The sequence below is a fragment of the Schistocerca serialis genome, chromosome 4 (assembly GCF_023864345.2).
Source record: "Schistocerca serialis cubense isolate TAMUIC-IGC-003099 chromosome 4, iqSchSeri2.2, whole genome shotgun sequence".
Classification (NCBI taxonomy): Eukaryota; Metazoa; Arthropoda; class Insecta; order Orthoptera; family Acrididae; genus Schistocerca; species Schistocerca serialis.
Window position 1 is genome coordinate 348,700,116 of NC_064641.1, and position 13,131 is coordinate 348,713,246.

At 43.2% G+C, this 13,131-nt stretch overlaps 1 protein-coding gene across 1 annotated transcript in view; it reads left to right on the forward strand.

Annotated features, from left to right (window-relative positions):
• The first annotated feature begins 2,366 nt into the window (after positions 1–2,366).
• Positions 2,367–13,131, forward strand: part of LOC126474452 (juvenile hormone esterase-like) — a 72,880-nt gene continuing 62,115 nt past the window's right edge. The window contains exons 1-2 of the mRNA XM_050101924.1: positions 2,367–2,417; positions 2,460–2,603. Of these exons, the coding sequence (XP_049957881.1) occupies positions 2,367–2,417; positions 2,460–2,603 (195 nt within the window). The remainder of the gene's footprint in view (positions 2,418–2,459; positions 2,604–13,131) is intronic.

A 13,131-nucleotide genomic window follows, 5' to 3' on the forward strand; every position in this document is an offset into this window, starting at 1 on the left:
ACACGATATTATGCAGGTGTGCCAGTTTCTTTGCGTGTCCAGTGTATATTTATTCTGTATCTCATTCCAATGAGCACTCCTTGTCTATCTTCAATATTCCAGAAATTGTATTATGTTTAAATCTTGTCAAACCTCCTTTAAAACAGTAATAAAACTTAGTTACTGTACCTGGAGATGGGGCCCAATCACACAACTTGCCCCAGGCCCCGTCCTGGCTCCAAGCGGTCCTGAAGAGCGCAAAACCACTTTAATTTCCTCGTCCCATGTGTATCGTGACGTTGGACGCCCGTCTGTGTGCACGTCAACGTTCGCTGCCTCGTCCCGTGTGCCGACGGCTTAAGTAATTGTAGTGGCTTTTCTATTTCGCGATCACTTAGCTCAATATCTGCACTTCGATATTCGTACGTTCATCCACGGTCGTCTTACTGAGTGGCTGAAGAGATTATTTCTATCTGCGTAGAGAGTTTACGTAAGACCAAATCCTCTTAGGGCCTTGAACGAGATCAGTTGGCAAAATTTTGCTTTCAGAGTTACTGAACACTTATCTCATTGCACTCCTTACGATTATTTTTGCTTCGTTGAGCTTTTCTTCATCAGCAAGGTTTTGACTTCTGTTGAATCTGTAATGAGGCTCTCTTTGTTTACGTAGCAGTTTTCTAATACGGCTTTTAAACCACGGTGTGTCTTTCCCATCGCTTAATATGTTTTCTAGAATATACTTCTCCAAGGCATATTGAACGCTGCAGTTCAGTTTCTTCCATTTGTATCCTACATTTTCGTTCTCAGGTCTGAATATTTGATGTCAATTAATCAAATATTCAACAATTTGTATACTGTCACTCCTGCTAACCAAAAATACTTTCCTATCTAAAATGCATTATGATCACTGATACCTTCTCTACGTTAACTGATTAGCAGAGTTTAGGCTTGTTTGTTTCTAGAAGGTCTAAGACGTCATCTTAACGATTTGGTTCTCTGACTATCCGCTAGAAATAATTTTCGTAAAATACAGGCAGAATACTGGCACTAGTTTTGCGTGCACGACTTGTATGTTATCCGAGGATTTATTTTGTGTCTTGTCGTTTTGTCTAGTTCTTTCTCTGCTGTCTTCCATCTCTCAAAGTTACAAATTCATCTTCCATTGCTTTCATTTCGGTCAATCGTTGTCTAATGCTCACTTGAGTCTCTCAACAACCTCTGGTTCTTTCAGCTTCTCCAGGTACAATTTTCCTAACTACCGACACCTTTGCAATTTCCACAGCTTTAATCTGCATGTAAAAGCATATAAATTTTGGTCAGGCTCTGAAAATATTTTTCAGTTTAAAATATTGTTTCTTCATTCTTACCTCACTATTTGAAAAACTTCCAACGTTCCAGATCTCTTCCATATATATAACTTACTTGATTCTTATAACAAGTTTTAGGATATTCTCTGAGTAAAACTGTACCGTGTGGCTTCCACTTTTATTTTTTTCCCCAAGTCCATATTCTCCTACTATTTTTCCATTTTTTCAGTGCTTACGGTGGATCGTACTCAATTACCCTCTAACTTCAAAGAAAATATTTACCAAAAGAGCCATGATAAATCTGACATCTCTAGAAAATGTTCCTAGAAAGTAATTTGCATTCGGTTGAGCGCTACGCTAATTCAGCGTTTCTAAGCCCGAGAAACGAGTTGCTTGATTCCTAGTGACTGTCGGACCAGCTGTGTCAGGTAAAAATAGAACAGGGGAGGTTTGGGTCTTATTCAGTCATTTGAAACAGAGAACAAAGTCGGATAGTACATCACAGTGGAAGGAACTTGGTCTTTTCCGAAGTAGCCAACCTTCGCCTTAAGCGATTTAGGGAAACCACTCAGCATGGCAGTTTGATGAATCGAACGCCGCTCTTCCAGAATTCTAGTCCGCTGTCGAACTATTACATATTGCTCGGGGTATAGACTAGACGACAGGCGTCTGATTTGTCGAACTGTACAGGAAATACGACGTGGTTCAATAAACGAACTAGTTTTATCCTTTGCAATCAAGGTCCAAGCACTATCTCAAAGGTAAAACAAGCGGTAATGTACCAGCCAAAAGCATCATACACAGAATAACTGACGTGTTGTCCATTAGTGATTGCTACTTCGACTGCAGAAACTTTATTCGTGTCGTTTATTTGAAAATTAAATAGATCTGCTGCAAGTAAAGTTTCCGAGGTGCGTGCCAGAATCACTGTGCTTCAGTTGCATATAAATCGCAGTAAGATAGCGTGACTCGCCTGGCTGTTAGATAAAGAGGTCCGGGAGCTGAGATATCTTTCCGTACGCTAGCGACTTTGGCCACCAAGATATCGCAAGTAACCAGGTGGCAAATTGTCAGTCGGCCATGGGATCGCAGCTGGCGTGGTTTTTGGCGGCGCTGTGGCTGCTGCTGGTGGTGGTGGTGCAGCTGCAGACGGCGGTGGAGGCGGGGGCGGAGGGTGGGGGCGCGGAGCCGCCGGTGGTGAGGACGCGCCAGGGGGCGGTGCGAGGACGCCGCCAGGCGACCAGCAAGGGCCGCCCGCTGCTCGCCTTCTACAACTTGCCGTACGCCAAGCCGCCCGTCGGGTCGCTGCGTTTCAAGGTACGGATCTCTACAAGCGTAATGGAAGGTAGACGAATTACACTCTAAGACTGGAATAGGAAAAGGGCGCGCCACCTAGAAATTTTCCTAACGAAAAGTAAATCGGCAGATTTGATGTTCATGTAATGACAAACAAATGGTTACAATTTCAGGAAAAATTTCTGATTAATGCGAGAGAAAGTGCTTCACAAATTGAGCAAGTCAGTCACGTCTTGGTTGTTGGGCTGTATGGTGGAAGATAGTCAGGTTAGTTTCAAGCTGCTTTGTGGGGTGTCTCCAGACATCTCAGCTACACAATGCTTTGATGATGGACATAAGTTCCAAATGGCTTGAAAGTTTATAATCATGTATTACCTGTAATATGATGAACATTGGTGCATCATGAAGTAACACCATCGACCACCATGCAGACAGTGTCATCTGGGTATACTGTTTTCTAACATTCTGCGTGGTGTCTGTCTGTTCTAAGTCGTGTCTCCCTACCACTTTCGTGCAACGACGCTCTGAGTGTGTTTTTTAGGGAATTGACTAGTTTGAACCTGGGACCTGTTGCTGGTAAGGAGACGCCAGACCACACATGACATGTAGAGTTCAGAAGAGTTCAGTGAGACTAGCGATGATATAACCAAATACTTAATGATTTCAGCGTCAGCTCCACTGCACTCCCTGTAAAAGAATCTTAATACTAACTAAATTTAGTGGAAGGGATCCAAGGCTTTCCTATTTGTAGTTAGCTGGTAAAATAACGACGAGAAAGCAGTTAAGTTTGCCATTGGAATTTTCATTCTACTCACAAAACGTTGTTTATAAATTGTACTATTGATAAAAGGAAATTTTTAATACAGGATGATAAAAATCAACTGCGTTCAACAAAAATGTGAAATAATATTCCCTGAATGGGTTTCCAAGTTCTATAATGGATCAAAGGATGACCTATGCCATATCACATCTATAATCTAGGTTTAAATTAAGTTTCATAAAAGAGAAAACTATCAAAATGGGCTACAGTGACACTCAGTTAACTTTAATTACTTATTTAACTTGTCATATATTACAGTGGCTGATGTGGCTTCTCAATAATTATATAACAGAAAAATCATCACGCTTCAGATTTTAACTTCAAGTAGCAAATGTGAATACCACGAAGTTTAACTGACGATCGACACTAGTATTACGTAAAAAAGGGGATGTAACAGATGAGACTTCTGTAGTTCTGAGTGAAGCCTTATGCGCTCTTATGTGGCATCGCATGCGTTCATTACCTTGTTGGTAGTTAGGCAGTGTCAGGGGCGGCGGGCGGCACAGCTCCACACACCTCGCCGTCTCGGTAGCAAACTCTCTCGAACTTATCCTTATTACTGTTTACCAAAGTTGGTTTAAGAAAAAGGTATCTGTCTGTGTTTTCAACTGACCGATCAGCGTCTCAGTGGTAACCTTAAGCTCTGCCTACAAAAATTCTGTCCATCCAATGAGAAACATTATACTTTTCATGGTGTGGCAATGTTTTTAATGTTTGCTATGTAACAGAGACGCGTACAGTCTCACACTAAAACTTGCAGCTGGTGTGGCCCTCTTAGTATTATCATAAGATCTATACTGTTCTTCTGGAGGGCTCTATCTTTTAACATGGACTGGGCGATGGACTCCCGGCGGTCAGCCGGTGATGTGGGTGTCCCATTGTCCCGCTCTTATCGTAGAACCTTCTAGCCTACATGGCTCTGCTCTCGGCTTCTGTTCTCATTTCCCCCCTCGGAACTGCTCCTGTTTCACGGTGGGAAGGTATGACATGCATTTAGACATTCTTGTGTTAGTCTGTGGTATTCCATTTGCTCACTTGTTGATCGTATTACCTTGGTTAATTTAATGTCAGGATTTATTCGGAGCTATGAGACATATTGCCGGATTTGCTATCATGTCAGGGTTTTTATGGAAGGTGTTGGATTTGTCTGACACCTTACACTTTTCCTCAGCTGGTTCCTGACATGTTTCAGATGTTCTTGTTCTGCATTCCCACAATATGAAGCTAAGTATCTTATCAAAGCTATATCAGTTAGATAGATATTGGCATCAGCTTCGTATTTTCAGAAGGAAATATAGTAATTCCTGGTGTTAGTAGTGCGAGGAATTAAGCACTTTCGGTATATCTAGTGGCATGAGGGAGATACTAATTTCGTCCTTCGCTTGGCGAAGGTCAGGCCGGCAACGCCTAATCTACATCTACAACTACATTTATACTCCGCAAGCCACCCAACGGTGTGTGACGGAGGGCACTTTACGTGCCACTGTCATTACCTCTCTTTTCTGTTCCAGTCGCGTATGATTCGCGGGAAGAACGACTCTGTGCGCGCTCGAATCTCTCTAATTTTACATTCGTGATCTCCTCGGGAGGTATAAGTAGGGGGAAGCAATATATTAGATACCTCATCCAGAAACGCACCCTCTCGAAACCTGGCGAGCAAGCTACACCGCGATGCAGAGCGCCTCTCTTGCAGAGTCTGCCACTTGAGTTTGCTAAACATCTCCGTAACGCTATCACGGTTACCAAATAACCCTGTGACGAAACGCGCCGCTCTTCTTTGGATCTTCTCTATCTCCTCCGTCAATCCGATCCGGTACTGATCCCACACTGATGAGCAATACTCAAGCATAGGTCGAACGAGTGTTTTGTAAGCCACCTCCTTTGTTGATGGACTACATTTTCTAAGGACTCTTCCAATGAATCTCAACCTGGTACCCGCCTTACCAACAATTAATTTTATATGATCATTCCACTTCAAATCGTTCCGCACGCATACTCCCAGATATTTTACAGAAGTAACTGCTACCAGTGTTTGTTCCGCTATCATATAATCATACAATAAAGGATCCTTCTTTCTATGTATTCGCAATACATTACATTTGCCTATGTTAACGGTCAGTTGCCACTCCCTGCACCAAGTGCCTATCCGCTGCAGATCTTCCTGCATTTCGCTACAATTTTCTAATGATGCCTCTTTTCTGTATACTACAGCATCATCCTCCAAAAGCCGCATGGAACTTCCGACGCTATCTACTGGGTCATTTATATATATTGTGAAAAGCAATGGTCCCATAACACTCCCCTGGGCACGCCAGAGGTTACTTTAACGTCTGTAGACGTCTCTCCATTGATAACAACATGCTGTGTTCTGTTTGCTAAAAACTCTTCATTTGCCACACAGCTGGTCTAATATTCCGTAGGCTCTTACTTTGATTATCAGGTGACAGTGCGGAACTGTATCGAACGCCTTCCGGAAGTTAAGGAAAATAGCATCTACCTGGGAGCCTGTATCTAATATTTTCTGGGTCTCATGAACAAATAAAGCTCTCACACGATCGCTGTTTCTGGAATCCATGTTGATTCCTACAGAGTAGATTCTGGGTTTCCAAAAACGACATGATACGCGAGCAAAAAACATGTTCTAAAATTCTACAACAGATCGAGGTCAGAGACATAGGTCTATAGGTTTGCGCATCTGTTCGACGACCCTTCTTGAAGACGGGACTATCTGTGCTCTTTTCCAATCATTTGGAACCTTCCGTTGCTCTAGAGACTTGCGATACACGGCTGTTAGAAGGGGGGCAAGTTCTTTCGCGTACTCTGTGTAAAATCGAATTGGTATCCCGTCCGGTCCAGTGGACTTTCCTCTGTTGAGTTATTCCAGTTGCTTTTCTATTCGTTGCACTTATTTCGATGTCAGCCATTTTTTCGTTTGTGCGAGAATTTAGAGAAGGAACAGCAGTGCGGTCTTCCTTTGTGAAACAGCTTTGGAAAACGATGTTTAGTATTTCAGCTTTACGCGTGTCATCCTCTGTTTCAATGCCATCATCATCCCGGAGTGTCTGGATATGCTGTTTCGAGCCATTTACTGATTTAACGTAGGACCAGAACTTCCTAGCATATTCTGTCAAGTCGGTACATAGAATTTTACTTTCGAATTCACTGAACGCTTCACGCATAGCCCTCCTTACGCTAACTTTGACATCGTTTAGCTTCTGTTTGTCTGAGAGGTTTTGGCCGCGTTTACACTTGGAGTGAAGCTCTCTGAACTTTTTCCATAAACACTCAACATTGTCAGTGTTGGAACAGAAATTTTCGTTTTGATCTGTTAGGTAGACTGAAATCTGCCTTCTATTACTCTTGCTAAACAGATAAACCTTCCTCCCTTGTTTTATATTCCTATTGACTTCCATATTCAGGGATGCTGCAACGGCCTTCTGATCACTGATTCCCTGTTCTGCACTTACAGAGTCGAAAAGTTCGGGTCTGTTTGTTATCAGTAGGTCCAAGATGTTATCTCCACGAGTCGATTCTCTGTTTACTTGCTCGAGGTAATTTTCGGATAGTGCACTCAGTATAATGTCACTCGATGCACTGTCCCTACCACCCGTCCTAAACATCTGAGTGTCCCAGTCAATATCTGGTAAATTGAAATTTCCACCTAAGACGATAACATGCTGAGAAAATTTATGTGAAATGTATTCCAAATTTTCTCTCAGTTGTTCTGCCACTAATGCTGCTGAGTCGGGAGGTCGGTAAAAGGAGCCAACTATTAACCTAGCTCGGTTGTTGAGTGTAACCTCCACCCATAATAATTCACAGGAGCTATCCACTTCTACTTCACCACAGGAGAAACTACTACTAACAGCGACAAACACGCCACCACCGGTTGCATGCAATCTATCCTTTCTAAACACCGTCTGTGTCTTTGTAAAAATTTCGGCAGAATTTATCTCTGGCTTCAGCCAGCTTTCTGTACCTATAACGATTTCAGCTTCGGTGCTTTCTATCAGCGCTTGAAGTTCCGGTACTTTACGAATGCAGCTTCGACAGTTTACAATTACAATACCGATTGCTGCTTGGCCCCCGCATGTCCTTACTTTGCGCCGCACCCTTTGAGGCTGCTGCCCTTTCTGTAGTTTCCCGAGGCTATCTAACCTAAAAAACCGCCAAGTCCACGCCACACAACACCTGCTACCCGTGTAGCAGTGCAACAACAGTTTCGCCTTTCAAGAGATCTGGGAAGCATCAATGGCTCTGAGCTCTATAGGACTTAACATCTGAGGTCATCAGTCCCCTAGAACTTAGAGCTACTTAAACCTAACTAACCTAAGGACATCACACACATCCATGCCCGAGGCAGGATTCGAACTTGCGACTGTAGCGGTCGCGCGGTTCCAGACTGAAGCGCCTAGAACCGCTCCGCCACACCGGCCGGCTATCTGGGAAGCGACTTTTGCTGGGTCAACATAGCCTGCGCACTGCTTCTTATCCACTAACTGCCTCCGTTACTGAGGTTTGTTGTGTCACCCATGCTATGATGTCTACTGCTAAGTTGATCACAGAATTCTTCTCTTACGCCAGACGAAGTCTAGGTGTAGGAGCTCCGATGCACATAATCCTCTTGGGGTATCTGCTCTTCTATACAGGCTTTATCTTGGGGTTTACCCCTGAGAAAACGTCCATTGGAGTCAACCAGGGGAACGTGCAGGCCAGCTGATAACATCGTCACGATCGGTCCCGCGACCAGGATAGAACTGCGTCAGTGCTTTTCTAGCCCCGAAGAAGTGATACGAGGCTACCACATGCGTCTACGTATTTCAGTTTCTGCTTTCTCTTAGGAAAGCCAGTAGCTCTTCGGTGAGAGATTCTGCACGTCTTTCACCTTTTAAGGTCTCTTCAATGAAATAAGGACAAGCGACTTGGTCTTCAACAACCCCAAAAAAATTGCTCTGAGTACTATGGGACTCAACTGCTGAGGTCATTAGTCCCCTAGAACTTAGAACTAGTTAAACCTAACTAAACTAAGGACATCACAAACATCCATGCCGGAGGCAGGATTCGAACCTGCGACCGTAGCGGTCTTGCGGTTCCAGACTGCAGCGCCTTTAACAACCCCAAACCAGACACTCAAATTTCAGTGCCCCTCATGTTTAACTTAGCCAGTGCGGATTCTCAACTGCCCAATAATGCATATTTCTTACATCCAGTTTCCCATGGATGGTGAAGGTAGCATCACCGGGAAAGAGAAATCTTTGAGTGAACAACCGGTTGTCCTAATGTGACGCCAGAACTGAGCAACACATTTCCATTCGTCTTTTGTCGTCCCGCTGTCTGACTGCTGGTGTGAAGTGGAACACGATGCAGATGGAAACTCTTGGTGTACAGAATACGAACAAAGGTGGACTGACTTATTCCAGAGCCACTTATAAATTCTCTGGAGTTAACTGGTGGAATATGCACTGCAGCTGCTTGATCAATTCGCTCACTCCACTGGTTGCAGATTTGCGCCTCACCCTTTCTGTAGTATTCCAGCCCCTTCCGATAGCAATTTTTTCGAATTCGCTTATTTGTCATTCTTGTTGGACACTGTTTCTTGGAATATCTTTGCGAGCCTTCATATGTACGGTGCGGGTTCTTTTGGACATGTCCAAAAGAACGAACTTCACGTACATGTTTTCACAACCACTTATGAGGCTGTCAAGGCTTGTATACTACTATTACATGTGTGGTATCTGTGCTTTCTAACATGTCCGACCGCATTGCATGGTACATTCAGTGTGGATGCAACCTAGGCCCGACCTCCTGCGAGATTCGTGATAAATTCTGCGAGCAATTTGGATGGTAACAGGGGCGCTATGGAAGTAGTGTGCAACAAGTCGGGAATTTGGACTGAACGGGATGCGTGTTTGAATAGCAGAAGTGGTTACGGCGACCGCTCTTGTAAACCGTGAAATCCGGGTTCGAGTCCCAGTCCAGTACAGATTTTCAGTTGTCGCCACTGAATTATATCAATGTTTTTACTTGGCTGACGTCGGTATTTCTCTTCCCTCGTGTTCTCTTCACGTCCATTCTGCAGTCTCCGTAATGAAATAGCATTCCTATTTTTTCTAACCAGCGCTCGACATATGTGAACGACGCAAACTGTGAAAGCTAAATTTCCTGTGTGCCTAATTTATACCAGTATTGCGGTGATGTAACACTGTTTCATCCTTACACCGCGTGACTGATTTCCATATCTGAGTATGAAGTAACGAACTTCTCTGTAAGGCTCCAAACGGCGGCATGTTCAAAACAAATAAATCCTAAGACCTAAATGTTGTAATTTCTTCTAACCTAATATTCTGATTTTAAGGAACTAAACGCCTTAGAGTATTACAACAATACCAGCATAAATTACCACAGATTCATTTGTAAAAGCGTATTTCACACCAATTCTCTGCAGTTAGTCATTAACAAACTTTATACGTTGTTTAATGAGACCTTATCCACCATTCATTCCAGAAAGGAGAGATGAACAGTTTTGCCATATCACAGTATACAGGGTGGTCCATTGATCGTGACCGGTTCAAATGTCTCACGAAATAAGCGTCAAACGAAAGAACTACAAAGAACTAAATTTGTCTAGCTTGAAGGGGGAAACCAGATGGCGCTATGGTTGGCCCGCTAGATGGCGCTGTCATAGGTCAAACGGATATTGAAAGGTGGCTACACTGAGCCACTGCGCCAGAGATTGCGCCAAAGAGTATTATTAAGCCGCCTCCACAGTGCCTGTTAAGAACTCGTAGTAGTCAGTGCGTGGGCAGAGCTCGTAGAAGACAGTTCGTGTTGAGATGTGCTAGTGGGCAAGGCTTGTCGAGATGTTGTAGTAAGGAGTGTTTGTTCCATGTTTTATCCAGTTATTTGATGGGAGAGATAGCAGATGTCATTGTAATGATCAGAGTGCATTTCGTCAATAAATATGAAGGTAAAAACCACAATGTTCTTTTATTATTTGTGTGTCTGAAATAATGCGTCATTACAGGTTCAGTCAACAAAGCATCTGGCTTGTGTTCTTGTATTAGAGTGAATTCTGGTTTTCTTGCGTAATTATAGTTTTTCTAATTTTCTTTTATCACGTCAGTATAATTGGTATTTAAAAATTCTTGTCTTGTTGGAGAAGAACCGTGCCAGATGTGTACGTTGAGTCACACTCCCACATACAGAACAGTTACTCTTGTGCTTATTGGTTTTGTAGGTTTTATAGTTGCTGGGGACTTAATTAATTAACTGTGTTTACAAAAATTTTCTTTCATTGTTTGTTGCAGTCAGATTGCGTAATAATACTAGTCAGGGCCAACCGTTTACGAGACATAGCGTAATCGGACTGACAGCTACTAAAAACCAAACAAATATTTGCATTTTATTTAATTAAGCCCCCATGCAATATCAACTGCGTTTTTCTAAATAGGAAACCCTATTTTTTATTACATATTTGTGTAGTACGTAAAGAAATATGAATGTTTTAGTTGGACCACTTTTTTCGCTTTGTGATAGATGGCGCTGTAATAGTCACAAACATATGGCTCACAATTTTAGACGAACAGTTGGCAGCAGGTAGCTTTTTGAAATTAAAATACCGAACGTAGGTACGTTTGAACATTTTATTTCGGTTGTTCCAATGTGATGCATGTACCTTTGTGAACTTATCATTTATGAGAACGCATGCTGTTACAGCGTGATTACTCGTAAATACCACATTAATGCAATAAATGCTCAAAATTATGTCCGTCAACCTCAATGCATTTGGCAATGCGTGTAACGACATTCCTCTCAACAGCGAGTAGTTCGCCTTCAGTAATGTTCGCACATGCATTGACAATGCGCTGACGCATGTTGTCAGGCGTTGTCGGTGGATCACTATAGCAAATATCCTTCAACTTTCCCCACAGAAAGAAATCCGGGGACGTCAGATCCGGTGAACGTGTGGGCCATGGTATGGTGCTTCGACGACCAATCCACCTGTCATGAAATATGCTGTTCAATTCCGCTTAAACCGAGCCATATGCCGTACATCCATATGTTGGAAGTACATCGCCATTCTGTCATGCAGTGAAACATCTTGTAGTAACCTCGGTAGAACATTACGTAGCAAATCAGCATACATTGCACCATTTAGACTGCCATCGATAAAATGGGAGCCAATTATCCTTCCTCCCATAATGCCGCACCATACATTAACCCACCAAGGTCGCTGATGCTCCACTTGTCGCCGCCATTGCGGATTTTCCGTTGCCCAATAGTGCATATTATGCCGGTTTACGTTACCGCTGTTGGAGAATGACGCTTCGTCGCTAAATAGAACGCGTGCAAAAAATCTGTCATCGTCCCATAATTTCTCTTGTGCCTAGTGGCAGAACTGTACACGACGTTCAAAGTCGTCGCCATGCAATTCCTGATGCATAGAAATATGGTACGGGTGCAGTCGATGTTGATGTAGTAGCATTCTCAACACCGACGTTTTTGAGATTCGCAGTTGTCGCGCAATTTGTCTGCTACTGAAGTGCGGATTAGCCGCGACAGCAGCTGAAACTCCTGCTTGGGCATTATCATTAGTTTCAGGTCGTGGTTGATGTTTCACATGTGGCTGAACACTTCCTGTTTCCTTAAATAACGTAATTATCCGGCGAACGGTGCGGACACTTGGATGATGTCGTCCAGGATACCGAGCAGCATACATAGCACACGCCCGTTGGGCATTTTGATCGCAATAGCCATACATCAACACGATATCGACCTTTGCCGCAATTGGTAAACGGTCTATTTTAACACGGGTAATGTATCACGAAGCAAATACCCTCCGCACTGACGGAATGTCACGTACTTATACGTTTGTGACTATTACACCACCATCTATCACAAAGCGAAAAAAGTGTTCCAACTAACACATTCATACTTCCTTACGTACTACACGAACATGTAATAAAAATGGGGGTTTCTATTTAAAAAAAAAAAAAAAAACGCAGTTGTTATCCGTTTGACCTATGGCAGCGCCATTTATCGGACCAACCATCCAACCATAGAGCCATCTGGTTTCCCTAGACGAGTTTCGTTGTTTGTAGTTTTTTCGTTTGATGCTTATTTCGTGAGATATTTGGCCCGGTCACTATCAGTGGACCACCCTGCATATTATTTATTGGATATTCCTACATTTCTTATTACACACATATATTTGGTAATGTTTCTATTCCCACCCTGACAAAGATAGCGTGGCAGAAGCGTTAGTTACGCAAGGTCTTTTAGATAGCTATTCACGGTTATGGACGATGTACGCGAGACTTTATAAATAAGCTTCCAAGAAACCAGATCAACAGGAGTAGTTGGTGCTTGGCCGTCACCTTCCGCGAGGTCGCTATATACAGTACTGAGCATCACAGCCCCGTTTAGCATCAATAGGCCACCCGGTCCGCCTGTCTAAAGCCTAACCACCGGTAGGTCAGCTCCGCTTCCTGATTCAAACCTCCCCCACTCTCATAGAGACACAGATATCTGAGGTCATCAATCGCATTCCGCAGTGAACTATTCCTCCGTTCTTACATATATTTCTGCCTGTACATGCACATCGTTATCCACCGTTTATGCCCTGCGATCAATGTATTGTGGCTCTTTTCTCTTTCACAACATCAAAGTCGTATCATTTTGTTACTGAGATCTCAGTATGGGTCTACTGGCATCCCACGTTTTCTAAGT